Raw genomic sequence first — 18,961 nt, forward strand, 5'->3', positions numbered from 1 at the left:
AACAGTCACCCATAAAGTCTCTTCAGTAGAGTTCTAGCTCATTATAGAACCAACATATGGTTGAGGATCACAAGAGACTATCTGTAATAATAAATAAAAGGAGGTCATTAATGAGGTACCATTTAAGTGGTCAGACCTATTGACATTTAGAGAAAAATCAGGGAAAAATTTAGAGACCTGTACTTACACTTAGAGAAAATCAGAGAAAAATTTGTGGAGAACTGTCAGAAGTTTTCTAAACCTCGTTTGCAAAGTATGATACTTTTTTTAAACCTCCTGAAATACTCCTTTCTTGAAATTAAAAATTCTTAAGAAATGACACAGCATCTTATGGTTATTTCTACCTAGCAATGGAAGGGAAACTTCAACCAAGTTTAGTCAACAAATCAATAATGAGGCCTTTATCAGGGGAACCCCACCCCCGATATTCAGCGTGGGTTCTTTTCTATTTCCCTAAGCGTTGGCTGGTCTGAGAAATAAAGGGAAAGAGTACAAAAGAGAGAAATTTTAAAGCTGGGTGTCCAGGGGAGACATCACATATTGGCAGGTTCCGTGATGCTCCCTGAGCCGTAAAACCAGCAAGTTTTTATTAGCAATTTTCAAAAGGGGAGGGAGTGTACGAATAGGGTGTGGGTCACAGAGATCTCATGCTTCACAAGGTAATAAAATATCACAAAGCAAATGGAGGCATGGCAAGATCACAGGACCACAGGATGGGGTGAAATTAACATTGCTAATGAAGGTTTGGGCACGTATTGTCATTGATAACATCTTATCAGGAGACAGGGTTTGAGAGCAGACAACCGGTCTGACCAAAATTTATTAGGGGGGAATTTCCTCATCCTAATAAGCCTGGGAGCACTACAGGAGACCAGGGCTTATTTCATCCCTTTGTCTTTGACTGTAAAAGACAGCCGTCCCCAAAGCAGCCATTTCAGAGGCCTACCCTCAAGGGCCATTCTCTTTCTCAGGGATGTTCCTTGCTGAGAAAAACAATTCCGCGATATTTCTCCTATTTGCCTTTGAAAGAAGAGAAATATGGCTCTGTTCCACCTGGCTTACCGGCAGTCAGAGTTTAAGGTTATCTCCCTTGTTCCCTGAACATTGTTGTCATCCTGTTCTTTTGTCAAGGTGCCCAGATTTCATATTGTTCAAACACACATGCTCTACAAACAATTTGTGCAGTTAATGCAATCATCACAGGGTCCTGAGGCGACATACATCCTCCTCAGCTTATGAAGATGACAGGATTAAGAGATTAAAGACAGGCATAGGAAATCACAAGGGTATTGACTGGGGAGGTGATAAGTGTCCATGAAATCTTCACAATTTATGTTCAGAGATTGCAGTAAAGACAGGCATAAGAAATTACAAAAGTATTAATTTGGGGAGCTAATAAATGTCCATGAAATCTTCACAAATTTACGTTCTTCTGCCATGGCTTCAGCCAGTCCCTTCGTTTGGGGTCCCTGACTTCCCACAACAGGGTTTATTCTATGCAGGTCTTATGTTAGATATTGAAAGTGGAAACATCCAATCCTCTGCAGCCAGAGCTGGACGGCAGGGGAAGCAAGCCCAGATAAAAAATTATAAAGAAACGAGGTGAGCAGGCAAAACTGATGAAGTGTTCTGAAGGGAACTTCAAAAGAAAGAGACAGATAGTCACTGGGATGTTCACATGGACAAACACACTCCCTGAAACTAAAGGTCAAATAAAGAACCAACAAAATAAAACAAAACTTCAAAGAGACCATCTGCTGATGGACAGTTCTGTACCAATTTATTCCTCCTCTCCCTATTTTGTAGTATGATTTTTCCTCTTCTACCTTGGGCATTTTCCACACAGGCATAGAGAAAGAGGCAGAAAGTGAGGCAAATCGACCACATCTGACCATCCGCCTGAAGCCTGGTTCCTAAAGCCAAGAAGAATGAAAAGGGACGTCAATATCTCTACCTCCATTTCTATATCTAACAAGGGACCCATTTCCAGAAAAATAATGTGTTGCTGCAAATCCAAGAAAAAAAGTAGGAGACTCAATACAAAAATAGACAAATAAATAGGTCGGCAAAGATGACCTCCAGATGGTCAAGAAGCATGTAAAGAAGAGTTTAACAGTCACTGGAAAATCCAAATTAAAATAACCAGATACAACTATAGTCTCATCAGAATAGCTAAAATAAGAAACAGAGACAATACAAAATGTTTGTGAAGCTGTGGCTCACCTGGAATTCCCACACATTGATGATGGGAGGAAAAACTGGAATAACCATTTTACAAAACCATTTAGCAGCATCTACTAGAGCTGAATATACACACATGTGTCTGTGTGTGTGTGTATATATACACACTATATTCGTTTGCAGGAATATACTCATCAGAAATTGCGCATATATTCACCACAACATGTACAAGAGTATTCTTAGCAGTATTGTTTGTAATAGCTCTCTTATGGGTTGAACTGTGTCCCCTCCACCCTCCAAATTCATAGGTTAAAGTCCTGGCCTGAGAATGTGATCTTGTTTGGAAATGGTGTTGTTGCAGGTTTTATTAGTTAAGATGAAGCCATACAGGAGAAGTGTAGGTCCCTAATCCACTATACTGGTGACCTTATAAATTGAGAAAATTTGGATATAGAAATGTACATAGAGAAAATGCCATATCAAGATGAAGACAGAGGTCAGGGTGATACTTTTACAAGCCAAGGAATACCAAAGATTGCCAGCAAACCACCAGAAACTATGGGAGAGGCATGGAACATATTTTTCCTTACATCCCTTCAAAGGAATCAACCCTGCTGACACCTTGATCTTGAACTTCTAGCCTCCAGAACTATGAGACAATACATTTCTGTTGCTTAAGCCACTTGGTTTGTGGTGCTTTGTAACAGCAGCCCTAGGAAACTAATGCAAGACCCCAAACAAAAACAACTCAAATGCTCACCAGTCATATTTATTTAGTAAAACAGGTAAATAAATAGTGTATTTGCACAATGAAGTACTGTACAGCAACAAAAATGAATCAACTATAACTACACCCAACGATATGAATAAATCTTACAAACATGAAGAAAATGAATCAGACTCAAAAGGATACATATAGTATGATTCCATGTACATAAAGTTAAAAAACAGTAGAAACTAATTTATGGTGTTACAAGTCAGGATGATGGTTACCCTTTGCACAAAGGTAGAGGCAAGAAGTGTACTGGGGTCTTTTGAGGTTCTGGAAATATTTTGTCTCTTAATGTGGGTGCTGGTTTCATGGGTTTGTCCAGTTGATGGAAAAATCATCAAGGTGTACAAGTATATTAAAGTATACATAAGGTGTATACTTTCCTGTATTGATGTATATTGTGATAAAATGTTGTTAAAGTAAAAAAAAAAAAAAAAAAGAAAGAAAAAGCCAGCAAATCTTCCTTCTCTAGTTGTGACCTTTGTTAAAATTTCTTAAGATTCTAAGACTCAGTTTCCTGCTACGTGAAATGGTAATAACAATAGTACTTATTCTGTATGTTTGTTGTGAGTTGATACAATGAAGTTGTGACTTAATACATATGAAGCACTTAGCAAAATGCTAGCAGCATTCAATAAATGTAAGCTATTATTGCCATAATTATTATGATCGACAAACATATAATAGTTTCACTTCTGGATAAACAACTAGTGACATATTTTCCATGGTTGCACACACTGGAATCTATTACGAATTTTGTGACGAGTCATTATGTAAGGTAAAAGCTCAGACACATAGCCTAGAAAAAATATGGAGCTAAGTTGGGAGACCTGACTTGTCTGTTCTATTACATAGCCTCTATCCTCCCTGAATTACAATTTTTACTCCACATTTTAAGTGCAAAATATTTTAAAATTTTTCTTTTTTTCTTCTTTGGGAGCCACTGGAAAATGAAAGAAAAGAAAAGCACCTCTAGGAATTATAAGCCTTTATATTTGTATGGTTATATTTTCACTTGAGCCTCACAACAACCAGACAGGGATGGAATTAATATTCTGATATTAAAGATGAGCAAACCAGCTCAACAGGTTAAGTAACTTATCTGAGGTCACCTTGCTAATATACAGCAGAGTTGGGACCAAGGCTATTACAAAATTATTTGGATAATTCAGGAAGTGAAGGAAGGAGATGCTTTGTTTTTGTTGTTTTTGAGACAAGGTCTTGCTCTGTTACCTTGGTTGGGGTGCAGTGACATGATCATAGCTCACTGCAACCTCTAACTCCTGAGCTCAAGGGATCCTCCTGCCTCAAGTTCCCAAGCAGATGGCACCACAGGTACACACCACTGCACCTGTCTAATTTTTTTATTCATTTATTTTTTGTAGTGACAGAGGCTTCACTTTGTTGCTGAGGCTGGTCTCTGGGTCTTGCTCTGTTACCCAGGCTGGAGTGCAGTGGCGTGATCATAGCTCACCGCAACCTCTAACTCCTAAGCTCAAGTGATCCTCTTGCCTCAGCCTCCTAAAGTGCTGGGATTGCAAGTGTGAGCCCAGCTGGAAGGAGAATGCAAGGTGAATAGTAAGAGAATATCTGCTTGAGCAATGATGTCCAATAAACTTTCTGTGATGATGCAAATGTTCTATATTTGCTCTGTCCCATATGGTAACCACTAGACACATGTGGTGACTGAGCACTTGAAATGTGGCCAGTATGACTGAAGAACTGAATGTTTAATATTTTAACATTTATATTTAAGTGGTCATACGTGGCTAGTGGCTACTATATTGGACAGTGTAGCTGTATTGTTTCAGGAATCATGGTAAAGTTCCATGGTCAAAATTTGGAGGCTGGACCAAGTGACGTAGGCTCCCACATACTTTACGTGTTTAGGTTCTCTTTTATCCCAACCTTACATAAATGGAAATGTATGTGTGGAGTTGGGATTCTTTGGTTTTTAAGCTTGAATACATACAACTAATGTTAGGTACTCATCGTATTTTCAATGATGATTTGTGGAGGACACTTTTTATTGTACTTTTAAAAGTTGATGTTTTACTTGTTTTAAAGCGTCAACCCCTGAGAGGATTCACAACTATCTTAGAATTTATCCTTTTTGGTGACAATACAATGCCTGCAATGTTTCTTCCAAAAGCATTTTTGACACGTTGAGTTCATAATGTGTTTTGAGTTCTTTTAATTTTGATTTTTATTAGTGCTGTTTTGGAGGGCTATTTCTAGTTGGATGAGGTAGGAACGGTCAACGGACTATTTTGGCTTGTTCTATTAGTTACCACATTTGAATCAAGCTGGAAATGGCGTGGTAGTTGCTTCCTAGATATCACTCTGAGGCTGCATTTACCTCTCTAAGCCTCAGGTTCCATATCTTTAAAATTAAGCTTTGGGGTGGGTGATCTCAAAGTTATAGGGTAAATAAAGGCTAAAGTTTTACTGTTCTATGAAAACATGCATTTTCTCTCTTTTCTAGACAATTGAGTTCTAAAGAACGTACAGGGACTACAGGGAGCCACATCATCTGTCTCATTTAGACAAAAAAATTTTGATTTTCTAGTACATGTGCTGTATTTGTGTGTGTGTGTGTGTGTGTGTGTGTGTGTGTGTGTATGTGTGGTTTTGTAACATTTATGCTTTTTTAATTATACTTTAAGTTCTAGGGTACACATGTGCAATGTGCTGGTTTGTTACATAGGTATACATGTGCCATGGTGGTTTGCTGCACCCATCAACTCGTCATCCACATTAGGTATTTCCCCTAATGCTATCCCTCCTCCTGTCCCCCATCCCCTGACAGGCCTCAGTGTGTGATGTTCCCCACCCTGTGTCTATGTGTTCTCATTATTCAACTCCCACCTATGAGTGAGAACATGAATGTTTGGTTTTCTGTCCTTGTGATAGTTTGCTTAGACTGATGGTTTCCAGCTTCATCCATGTCTCTGCAAAGGACATGAACTCATCTTTTTTATGGCTGCATAGTATTCCATGGTGTGTATGTGCCACATTTTCTTAATCCAGTCTATCATTGATGGACATGTGGGTTGGTTCCAAGTCTTTGCTATTGTAAATAGTGCTGCAATAAACTTAAGTGTGCATGTGTCTTTATAGTAGCATGATTTATACTCCTTTGGGTATATACCCAGTAATGGGATCACTGGGTCAAATGGTATTTCTAGTTCTAGATCTTTGAGGAATCGCCACTGTGTCTTCCACAATGGTTGAACTAATTTACACTCCCACCAACAGTGTAAAAACGTTCCTATGTCTCCACAGCCTCTCCAGCATCTGTTGTTTCCTGACTTTTTAATGATCACCATTCTAACTGGTGTGAGATCATATCTCATCGTGGTTTTGATTTGCACTTCTCTAATGACCAGTGATGATGAGCAGTTTTTCATATGTCTGTTGGCTGCATAAATGTCATCTTTTGAGAAGTGTCTGTTCATATCCTTTGCCCACTTTTTGATGGTATTGTTTGTTTTTTTCTTGTAAATTTGTTTAAGTTTTTGTAGATTCTGGATATTAGCCCTTTGTCAGATGGGTAGATTGCAAAAATTTTCTCCCATTCTGTAGGTTGCCTGTTTACTCTGATGATAGTTTCTTTTGCTGTGCAGAAACTCTTTAGTTTAATTAGATCTGATTTGTCTATTTTGGCTTTTGTTGTCATTGCCTTTGGTGTTTTAGTTATGAAGTCTTTGCCCATGCCTATGTCCTGAATGGAATTGCCTAGCTTTTCTTCTAGGGTTTTTAGGGTGTTAGGTCTTACATTTAAGGACCTCTTCAAGGAGAACTACAAACCACTGCTCAACAAAATAAAAGAGGACACAAACAAATGGAATAACATTCCATCCTCATGGATAGGAAGAAAAGGTAATTACAGATTCAATGCCATCCCCATTAAGCTACCAATGACTTTCTTCATAGAATTGGAAAAAAACTACTTTTTTGGTTCCATATGAACTAAAAAACAGCCCGCACAGCCAAGAAAATCCTAAGCAAAAAGAACAAAGCTGGAGGCATCACGCTACCTGACTTCAAACTATTCTACAAGGCTCCAGTAACCAAAACAGCATGGTACTGGTACCAACACAGATATATAGACCAATGGAACAGAACAGAAGCCTCAGAAATAACACCACACATCTACAATCATCTGATCTTTGACAAACCTGACAAAAACAAGCAAGGGGAAAGGATTGCCTATTTAATAAATGGTGATGGGAAAACTGGCTAGCCATACGTAGAAAGCTGAAACTGGATCCCTTCCTTATACTGTATACAAAAATTAACTCAAGATGAATTAAAGACTTAAATGTATGCTTTTTTTTTTTTTTTAAAGTCAGTATCTGGAATTGCACTTGGTGTCTTCACCTTTACTGGGGAAATCATGACAGATTTCTCAACAATCATCTTCATAAACAGAATTTATAGGTATTTCATGAAAATTTCACATATAATTGATAGGTGAAGTGAAATGCAATATAAATATTTTATTTTTTCTAGGATATACCTGCCAGATACAAAAGGAACTTCCTTTTTTTTCCCCAAACATTATCTTGGCTTACTTTGGCTTTGTCAGGCCAGTAGTTTTTTCCCCTATTTGAATGTTAAAGCCAGGAAGTGGGTATAATTTTCTTCATAGTTCTAGAAAGGCAGCATCTGGTAAGTTATTCCATCTGATTATCATTGTCATTTTATTCTTCAGATATTTAGTGACCTTTATCATCAGGACTGAAATCAGGCAACCTTCTTATATGTCGATCTTATTGTTGTGTCATAATATGTTGCTAATGGTGAGGCAGTGTACTGACATTAGACTGTGTTAAACAAATGAGGCCTGGTTTCTGTTATGAAATAAAAAGAGCAAATGCACATTAACATGTTAAGAAGATCTGGGTGCATAGCACACATTTCTCTTTCCTAATATTTTGCACATACAGACACACACACATACCACAGACACAGACACACACACACACAGTATTTGTCTTCTTATACAATAATCACATTAGCCAGTTAAGGGACACCTGTCATAACAGCCCTATGCTCAGTGACTGTGCTGCTCTTCTATGGCTTACAGAGTAAAAAGGAGATAACATCATAGAAAGTCCTGCTTTAGTATGGTCAAAGAACAGCCTTCCATACCCAAGGTAAAGTAAAGATTATTTTAACAACTTATGAGTTATTCCAAATTCAAATATGAATTCCCCAAAGCAACATGGCTACTGATTTGCTCACATTTGTTGCCTGTTAACAAATAAAGGAAAAATGAAAATGCTAAATAAAAATATTGTTAGGACTGAGATGTAGCTTATCAGAATTCAGATCTTTTCCAAGTGTTTACTGGTGATGCCATCATATATAACTATATGTATTATATAAAGCTGATAGGAAAACTTAAATTTAGGAAATTCATTTAAATTTCTAAGCTAACTCTGTGGTACTTCCTTCCTTTCTCCTGTTCCTTCCTCTACTTTTATCTCTATTATATAGATACTATATTAGTTTGTTGTATTTACATAAACAGGGAATGTCAGTTCTCTGTATCAACTTGGCTAGATTGTAGCCCTAATTATTCAAACACTGACATAGGCATTGTGGTGATTTAATAGATGTAATTAAAGTCTTGAATCAGTTGACTTTAAGTAAAGAAGATTATCCTCAATAATCTGGGTGGGTCTGATTGAGTCAGTTAAATGTACTTAAGAGCAGAACTGAGGATTCCCTGAGGAAGAAGAAATTCTGCCTGTAGACAGCAGCTTCAACTCCAACCCTAGAGTTACAGGGGTCTGCCCTGTGGATTCTGGACTTGCTGGACCAGCCCACAGAACTGTAAGCCAATTCCCTGCAATAAATCTTTTAAGGTATGTCTTCTACTGACTCTGTTTCTCTAGTTGAATCCTGACTGATAAAAAGTTTTATTTCAGATTCTTCCAACATACTGGAGGAGAATAAAGAGAGGAAAAACAAGTAGATACTTGATTTTAAAATTGCTCACTTAGATATCCTCTCTAAAATTATAGAGCTGAACAGATGACAGGAATCTCAGAACCAGTTAAATAAGAAACACTATGTGAAGCTGAACTGAGGTTCAAGCCTACAAACTGATTAAAATATATATATATACACACACACACATTATAAAAGTTTCAGAGATAAAACTGGAGTCATTATTGTGTTAATTTTCATTTATATATGAAAAGCAATAGTTTCTTATATTTTCTAAAATACACTTTAGAATTTAATGTCCAGAAAATGATTGCTAGTGAATTTTCATTAGGTAGAGATAGAAATTTTCAGATAATACAATTTTACCTCTTTCTAGTCATTCTACAGGTAATTATACAAAAACCATACATATTCCAAATGTGATTCATTACTAAGATCTGTGATCACACTAACCATCAATAGCTACTTTGAGTAGTTCTATGTGGTAAAGGAAATGATAAGAAACTAAAAATCAGTGAAGTAGTAAGGAAAATTTGGAACATCGCCTCCCTGTGATTTAGGCCTGTGTAGATGGCTTTCTGTAGGCAATGGCATGTCTTATTGCTCTTTAACTGGTGGGAATCCCAACAAAGAATCCTGGCATTTGGGTGTGCAGCTCAATATATCTGACGGTATAAGAAAGAGGATGATGAATGTTAAGTTGCTAGTTTACCTCTAGAGGGAATGACCCTGCTACTGGGAAGGTGGGAGGGGTTCCCAATGGGAAGTACGCCCCAAGCAAAGAGATCCCCATGACCTCTATACAGCATCACACTACAGAACAACATCAAAGTCATTCTTAGTAGGAAGGCTTACGGATACATTAAATTCACATGAGAAAATGCTAACAATGTAGAGTCCTGAGGGTTATTCTGAAGATGAAACACCAACCATGTAGAATGATAGTTGTAATTATCTAACACAATTTTGATAATGCTCCTCTATCACTATACACCTTGGTACTTGTCTTAGTTGGGTTCTCCAGGATGCAGATGCTGATATAAAGTTTTAAGTGCAACAGATTCACTGGGGAGCAACATCTGTGAAAAGAAAAAGGACTGGGCAGGGCGAGCTGCCACAACATGCTGCAGGGCTGGAAAAGTCTCTGCCAGCTTCACAGGGAACTCTGAAGCAAAGTTTGTCCCTTAAAGGGCTTCAGTGTCTAGCAAAAATAGCCAGAGCCTTGTACCACTGCCTTGCTCAGTTAGTGGCTGGATGCCACCCTGAAAATAGCACCTCCTCAGGTTGAAAGCTGAGGGAGACCCTGACAAAGCAACCAACTGGAAGTTGTCTGACAGCCACATTCCTTCCAGCTGGGCAGAGTGTGCTTTCTTGAAAGGGAATCTGGGCAGCTTATCTCCATGTCTTCTCCAGTACTGCAGAGCAGCACTAGTAAAATGTTGGGTGGCTGTGTGTTTGGAGATGAAAATTGATCAGGCCAGAATGAGAGGTGTTAGTGAAGTGCACTAAAATTCTACAATTCTACTTGAGGTAGCTTCTAGTGCTGCACCACCGCAAATTCCTTAGATAACTAGAGTTGTCACCCTAATACCAGAGACTGAAAATATTACTGGATGTTGCTTAAGGTCTGTAAAATGGTAAAGAATATTGTTATTCCCATCGCATCTCAAGTACGTTTCTCCTAGTGGGACAACTCAGTGCCTCTGCTTGTAATGGTCCATTATAGGTCACACGGGCTTAGTTGTAAAGTGGGCAAAAGCAGCTCAGAATGGCTCTTTTGGGGATGATGAATAAGAATCATTATTTTACATAGATCAAGAAGGTGGGATTTAAAGAAGTCAGATTGGCTCTTTGTGATACATTGCTATCTTTTTATGTCTTCTGCACGTTTCACAGTAGTGGTGGTTAGGAAGAAGAAAGAGACAAGGACTCTTTTTATTAGGTACATTACACTTAATATCAGCTTAATGTAGTGCTTAATATGGTGGAGGCTCTGATGTCTGTCATCATCTACTAGTGATTTGGCATTAGCCAAGTTCATGGAACTCTTTGTGCCTTATTTTCCCTCTTCATCTGTTAACCCAGGAGTGCAATTGTGCCTATATCATGAAATTGTGGTGAGGCTAAAATAATAGATGCATAGTACTGGCTTAGAAAGGGCTCTATACTAGTAAGCTGTTGTTCTACTTCTCCTTCCTGTTTCTCTTCCTCATTAAAAATACGCTTTCCTGCTGAATTTGTTACTTCACTAGATTAGCAAAATGTTCAGGGAATCTGAGAGGAGGGTAAAATAGAAAGAATCTGTTACTCTATCAGGATTCAAGATGTCTGCTTTTCATCAGGTCTTTGATTTTTACAGTTATGTTCTCAGTGCTGCGTTGGATGTAAGAAATGGTCTCTGCTCTGAGCGGCCGTCTATTTGAGAAACAAATGAACACATGAATGATTAATGAAAACACATATGCATATAAAATTAAGTTCTAAATAAATCTTATAGATCGTAAGTGATATAAGGATCTAATTTCAGTCTGCTGACACTGGCTGGTGTTTTGGTCATCGAGAAGCAATACCATTTGGAGTGAAATTGTGAGAGTGAGCGTTTATACCAGTTATACCAATAAAATGGCATATGTTTATTGGCTTAGAAACTAAAATACATTAAGATCAAAACAAGGCAAGTTTAACAATATTTAAGTATGAGATATCATTGCCTCTTATTGTTAGCACAGTAATGCTTTCTACTATTAGACATGTCAAAATGGCACAAATAGGAAGAGTTGATGAATGCTTTAAAAAGAACTACGAGGAAGGCTTACCTTTTCAGTTGTCAATCTCTCAAAGAGTTTTTGGGTTTTTTTGTATCTTGCTATTTTAACCAGTTAATTAGGCTCACCCAGTGGCAGTCTTCATTTCAAGGATGTCCTCTGGACATTCATGAAGGAAATAAAGTAAATGGGGCTCCAGATCCCTTTCCTTCCCTTCAGGGGGCTCCACTGTAAGATCATTTTGGGAAAATGTGGTGTTATCTTAAAAACATAGCTGGGCCACATCAAGCAGCACCATAGTTTTGAGGGTATAGAACGTTGGTCTTCAGGTTAAAAGGCACTTTTCACTGCTCTGTCATACTCTTCTACTTGCTAGAGAAATATGTTTTATGCCGTGTCATGTGTGGTTAACCAAGTGATTCCTTGCTGTTAAATCCATTGGAATTATTGAGTATTACCACAAAATAATCCTATCTGATTTCATTACTTTCTTCTAACGTCCTTCCAGTAACCTAGAACTCTAGAGACCTCTTCCTTTGAGAACTGTCTGGATAGTCTGTTGGATTTTTAAATCTCTTATTACCAAAAAGTGGAAAAAAATTTAAAAAGTAACCAAAGAGCTGGTGCCTGTAGTCTCAGCTACTCCAGAGGCTGAGGCAGGTGGATAGCTTGGGCTGAGGAGTTCGAGGCTGCAGTGAGCCATGATTGTGCCTGAGAACAGCCACTGCACTCGTCTGGGCAATATAGTGAGACCCCGTCTCTAATCATCCCACAGAAGAATTTCAGGGCAGTGGATAACTTTGTAATACTACAATGATGAATGCCTGCCATTACACATTTGTCGTAACTCGAGGAGTATACAACAACCTGAGTGAACCCCAAGGTAACTATGGACTTTCAGTGATGATGATGTGTCAATTCGGGTTCATCAATTGTAACACATGTACCACTCTAGTGGGGGATGTTGATAATGGCGGGGTTGGGGGTGGGGTTATGCATGCGTAGGAGCAAAGTGTATATGGGATATCTCTGTAACTTCTCAATTTTGCTGTAAACTAGAACTACTCTGTATTAGTCTTTTAAAAATCCCTTATCTTACGAATGATTTTGAATAAGCGTTTTAGCAATGTTCTAGAGATGAATCTCCTCCCCACGTCCTACGCTGGGTGAGTAATACGAGGAAGTGTCGGGTACCCGGGCGACCTGTCCTCAGGTGTTCTAGGAACGCGGCCCCATGCCTTTGTCAGCCTCTGTCTCTGTGTGGTGAGAAGGCGCACTAGCTCGTGCCTGCGCGACACTCGCGCACATAGAAAAGACCAATCAAGGACGGGTCATTCCCGCCCCCCGCGCGCCTTCTGCGACCGCCCACTCGACAGGTTGACAACCTAGACAGCTCCCCCGGACTTGCCTTACTTTTCCATCTCCTCCCACCCAGCTACACCCTCCCACTGGCGGCGCGGATGGGACGCCGGCGGAGCCAGCGAGTCTGCGCCAGCGGTCCGAGCATGCTCAATAGCGCGCGCGGCGCCCCGGTGCTCCTCCGCGGAACCGCGACCAACGCGGAGGTCTCGGCGGCCGTTGCGGGAGGCACAGGAAGTGAAGAGCTTCCGCCGGGAGACCGCGGCGGCAGGAACGGAGGCGGAAGGGGCCCTGCGGCGACGACGTCGTCGACGGGGGTGGCCGAGGGAGCTGAGCACGGAGAGAATTCCCCCGCTTGGAAGCCGGATCCCGAGCCGGGCAGGATGGATCACCACCAGCCGGGGACGGGGCGCTACCAGGTGGTGAGTTCCCGGCCTCCTGTGCTTCTTGGGACTGCCTCCCGCCGGGGCGTCCCGAGAGTCCCTTTCCTCAGGTTATTCCCAGAGGAAACGCTGTGGCTTTTGTTTTGTTTTCTTTTGGATCTTCTGACTGGAGCTGCTTCACTCGCCTCTCCTGCGCACTCCTGCCTAGGACTGCTTCGAAACCCTTCCCTGTCGCCCCAAGTCTCCTCCTAGCTCCTCACCCGTACCCTTAGCCCCCTTTGAGACACCCTCCCTCCGCACACCTTACAACTTGTATCTGTTTTAATTTCTCACTTTATCATTTTCTTATTCTCTGACTCAGTCACTTCTGAGACATTCTAGTCGATTGTCTACTGGAAGTGGGGCTGACTTCACGTACCTGCCCGGAAGGTGATCGCCGTCATAAATGGGGTGGGTGGGTGGGTAGGTGGGTGAAGGTGTAAGTACTGTGTAGAGTGGGATTTGGCAAAAATGTGGGTTAGGAATTGTGGAACCGAAGAGAAAGACTAGCCATAGTGCTGATCTTGTCTGCTCGTTAACCTTGTCATTTTTGTCCTTTTCCATTATGTTAGTATTAAAAATGACTGTATTTTTTGTAATCCCCAGTTTTTTGTTTTTGTTTTTTTTGTTTGGCTAGAGGGGAAACAGGTAGTTTTAGTAGAACAAATTCTAATCTTGTTCGAAAAATTATTTTAATTATTTTTCGTTAAATACAAGGTTTTCCAGCTTAACTGTGTAAACTTTGGTAACTGTATGTTGAAAAAAGTGAAATATGTTCCTCTATATTTTCAGTGTCAATTTTTAAATATATTTTTCTTTGTGTATTCTGGTGGTGACGTTGAAGACTCCTGTTGTAAACCTTAGTTAAAAATGGACTGAGCAATAGTTGACTGTGCTGTTGTGCTGTTGCAACTAGGTAGCATGTCATTCTACAAACTTTCAGCCCATTTACTGAGGGAGACGAGATAAATAATACATAGCAGTGGTGGTGCAATTTATGGTTTATAAAATTTTACAAATTTAGGTATGTTAGCCCCAGGTTTCAACTTTGAAATCTATCTGCACATGTAAGTCTTAGTTATAAGCCAAGACTTTCTATTAATAAGTACATTTTGGCAATATGAAGGACACTGTAAGATGAGATCCCAATGTATGTAATTTTGCATTTTTCTAAGATAAAAGCTCATGAGGCTTCTATTTTCAACTGGTTTGCATTCTTTAAAACCTACAAAAGGTCCGTGTTCCGAATTCTTTGAAAATGTATCAGCTTTTCTCAACAACTTGGGAAATACTGTTTCTCCTAGTATGGAAAGCATTTTTCAAGTGTACACCCTTTTGATGGTTTGAAGGGCATTTCTAGGTTTGTAAATGTTAGCAAAAATAAAATGATACAAATATTGAATAATACCAGCAGTGGAACTTGTTTCATTTTTCTAATCTTTCTATTAGATTAGAAACATCAACCATGTTCTCCTACACACGTCACTACTCAAAACACTGTTAATTTATGTAGCTCTTAGTTTTAAGATATTTGTTTTCCCTACAGCTCCTTTCAAAATAAATGGACATATTTTATTGCTGCCCCCTCCCCTCATTTTTTTCAAACTGATGATGTGTCCCACATAGACTTTGAATGTTCCTTGAGAGCAGAGGGCAAAAATCAGTTCTTCTAAAGATAATGCCTACCAGTCCCTCTAAAGATAATACTTTAAGTAGGTAGGACATCGATTTGTTTTCCTTGTAAGGCAACAGTGTTAGGGTTACACAACTTACATAGTCATTTACCCTATCCAGTATAACTCTTGGTTTTGTTTATAATGGCCTGATTAATAACATCTAAGTGTATGTCAGAGAAAAAGCTGAACTGATGTTTTCAGTAGACTTTTTAAACTAGGGATCAGTATTCAGCTCTGGCTTATATGATGAACATAACTATTTTGTGGTTGCCTTTAGCGCAGTTTTTGGGAAAACTGGAATGTGTAATAAACTGGAGCAATAAACAGCTTGAGTTGTTGAATGTTAAGGGATGACTAAGTCAGGAGATGGGCAAGTATACTTAGGGGTGAGATGGTATACAATGTTAATTTTTCACTTATTTAAAGAATTTAAATACAACTTTTCATACTGGAAAGCTAGCAGTGATGCTCAGGGTCATCAGAACGACCTACTACCATTAGCCAGTGCACAAGCTTTATCTAGAAACTGCTTTTTCTGTGATCTTTCCTTTCATTGTTAAAAGCACCCAAAATTTATTAAGTAAAGCAGTTAACAGTTTAGAGCTACAAAAATTCTTGATTGTTACCCTTCTAATTTCAGAAAAAGCCAGGTATGGTACATAATTTTCTGGGAAATTCAGTTTTGTTCGTTAGTAAATGAGCAGTGTTGCTAACTATGATAAAGTTGACTTGGCTTGCAGCTGCTAGACCACATTCTAACTTTGATGTTCTTATTTTATTATTTATTTATTTTTTGAGATGGAGTCTCTGTCACTCAGGCTGGAGTGCAGTGGCGTGATCTCGGCTTGCTGCAACGTCTGCCTCCCAGGTTCAAGTGATTCTCCTACCTCAGCCTCCTGAGTCGCTGGGACTACAAGTGTGCTCCACCATGCCTGGCTAATTTTTGTATTTTAGTAGAGATAGGGTTTCACCGTGTTGGCCAGGCTTGTCTCAAACTCCTGACCTCAAATAACCTGCCCGCCTTGGCCTCTCAAAGTGCTGGGGTTGCAGGTGTGAGCCACAGAGCCCGTCCAAAGTTCTCTATTTTAAAGGATTATGTACTTCTACCAAGCTGACTTCTAAGATTGTACCTGTACCAAGCTGACTTCTGATTCTGTGTACAAGTTAAATTGGCAGTGTTGATTGTAGCAGTAATTTCCCAAACTATATTTCAGAATGACAGTAAGTGTAACTGGAAGATTTACAATACATTAGCATATTAAAACCATGAAAAATTCTGCAGTAAAGACAGTGATTTGGATTTCTTTAACCTAGCTCTTCCTAATCTTTGTTTTGTTTTGTTCTTTGTTTTTAAAAATTTAAGATTATGTTAACATTTCCAAAATATCAATTTTCTGTGGAACATAATTTGAAGTATTCATTCTACAACGATCTGAGTACTTTGCTCTTGTATCTGGGGAATTAGAGTTGCCCTCAATAAATCAGCTGGGAAGGAGGCTTGAAGGAGGCCTGACTATTAACGGGTAAAAAACCTGCAGGTTTTAAAGCCATCTGGGCTTATATATTAGATGGTGCTGTTTGCAATTTGTGAGACCTTGGCTTAGTTACTTTACATCTTGAAGCCTCATTTTCCTCATATTAGTACCTACCTGACTAGGATTATTGTGAGAAATAATATAATACGTGTGTAAAACATATAAAGACTGGTACATGATAAATAAGTACCCTTTTTACAAGCTAATAAGTTAGTGTGCTAATGTTTCACGGTTGCTGGCAAAAAAGAGGTGACCTCCAGGTTAGAGACCGATCGTTACTCATGGCATAGCAAGCAGCACGAACATCAGCATATTTGTGTAGGTTTTCCTAGCTACCAAATTCCACAAAGGGGCTGGGTGTCCATATGGATGCGTGCAGTGGGTTTGCATCACAGCTGAGGAACTCAGAACCAAGGGTGCAGCCTTTTTTTTTTTTTTTTTTTTTTCTTCAAGCAGCAAATATCTTAGCAAACAAAAAACAAACTAGTTTACCTTTTCCTGGGATGGCAGTTACACACTGTGGTTGCCTGATCTTTGTTCCCGATGTAACTTATTAGAAGAAACAGCTCAGTATCAGGAAATGGAAAGCTTTACAGACTGACACACTCAGCAAGAATGTGCAGGGACATTCAGGCCCATGGCTGACTGCCTCACACAATAGTGCATGTTCTGGATGAGATAATGTATAATGAGTTTTCGGTATAGTCATTTCATTTTCCGTTGGAAGGAAGTGTTGCAGCCTCTTACCTTTCCTTACTGTCTAGTTGTCACCTTTTCTTGCCAACCTTATTCCTTTGATCGTCTCTTGTTTGTTTCTTTGGAATTTATCAGTGTATTTTATCTGGTTTATATTCTTACCATACCTTTTTTACATTATCAAGGTTACCCAACTGCATAGTCTAATAGCTACTTTTCAGTTCTCACATTGCTTGATTTCTCTGCTATATTGACAGTATGAACGTTCTTTGAAAGTCCATCCTTATTCCTGATAATAAGAAACTTCCTACTTCTCTTGACTTGTTCTGACTTTTCTTGTCTTAGTGAACTCTTTGTACTTAATTCCTTCTCCTTAAATATTGATGCATTACCTGGTATGGAATATTGTCTATTAACTTTCTTCCTCATTTGACCATCCCTGAGGAATTGTTTGTACTATGTGAATCATATTTGTAGAGTACAGGTTGAGTATTCCTATTCCAAAAACCTGAAATCTGAAATGCCCCCAAATCTGAAACTTTCTGAACACCACATGATATCACAAGTGGAAAATACCACACGTACATATTCAACACAATTTAGTTTCATGCACAGTCACGTTCATCTTTGGGATCCATTCCCAAGATATTTCGTTATGTGTATGCAATATTCCAAAATCCAAAAAAAATCTGAAATCCAAACATTCTGGTCCCAGGCGTTTTAAATAAGGGATACTCAACCTGTATCAATCTTATTTTTGTTCTTTTGCTCAAAAACCTTCAGTGGCCCCTTACTGAACCTGCCCCCAACATTTAATAACATTTAATATTTAAACTTCCAAATTTATAAAAAAGTTGAAAGAATTGTACAGTTAACCTCCATACAAATTGTAGGCTCTACAGTTGTTAACAGTTTATTTTATTTGTGTTGTGTATTTATCAATCCATCTTTTTTTTTTTTTGATCCTTTTGAAGTAAGTTGCAGGGATCAGTGTACTTGCATGCAAGCCACGAATTTTTCATTAGCCTACATTTTAATATTTGTTTGTGGTTCTTTTTCTTTGGGGTAAAATCAGTGTATATTGAAATGCACAAATCTTACATGGCCTAGTGGATGAACTTTGGCAAATTCATATACTCATGTAACCCAAACCACCTTTGACATGTAGAGCAGAGATCAGCAAACTATGGTCCAACTCCTGGTTTTGTAAATAAATTTTATTGGCACACAGCCATGCCCATTCATTTACAGTGGTAGAGTTGAGGACATTCATGTACTGCATAATGACTTTTCATTCAATGAGGGACCTCATATACTAGGGTCCTGTAAGATATATTTAGATAAATACTGTTGTGTTACAATTGCCTACAGTATTCAATGCAATAACTTGCTGTACAGGTTTGTAGTCTAGGAGCAATAGGCTAGACCATACGGCCTAGTATGTAGTAGGCTATATATACAACCTAGATTAGCAAAAGTACACTCTCTGATGTTAGCACAGACACTCATCCATCATAGGGACCCCACCCTCATGACCTCATCTAAACCTAATTACCCCCCAAAGGCTCTAACTTCAAATAACATTACTCTGGTG

The 18,961-nt window shown here is 39.0% G+C and overlaps 1 protein-coding gene across 3 annotated transcripts in view; it reads left to right on the plus strand.

The window, feature by feature from the left end:
* Positions 1–12,641: 12,641 nt before the first annotated feature.
* The window catches only part of NDFIP2 (Nedd4 family interacting protein 2), a 71,479-nt gene continuing 65,159 nt past the window's right edge, over positions 12,642–18,961 (plus strand). For all 3 annotated transcript variants that reach the window (XR_003116494.1, XM_025364372.1, XM_025364373.1), the window contains exon 1: positions 12,642–13,460. Coding sequence is in view for 2 of the 3 variants with exons in the window: in XM_025364372.1 (XP_025220157.1) it covers positions 13,140–13,460 (321 nt within the window). In the remaining variant the exon portion in view is untranslated. The remainder of the gene's footprint in view (positions 13,461–18,961) is intronic.

This window comes from Theropithecus gelada, chromosome 17 (assembly GCF_003255815.1).
Source record: "Theropithecus gelada isolate Dixy chromosome 17, Tgel_1.0, whole genome shotgun sequence".
NCBI classification, from domain to species: Eukaryota; Metazoa; Chordata; class Mammalia; order Primates; family Cercopithecidae; genus Theropithecus; species Theropithecus gelada.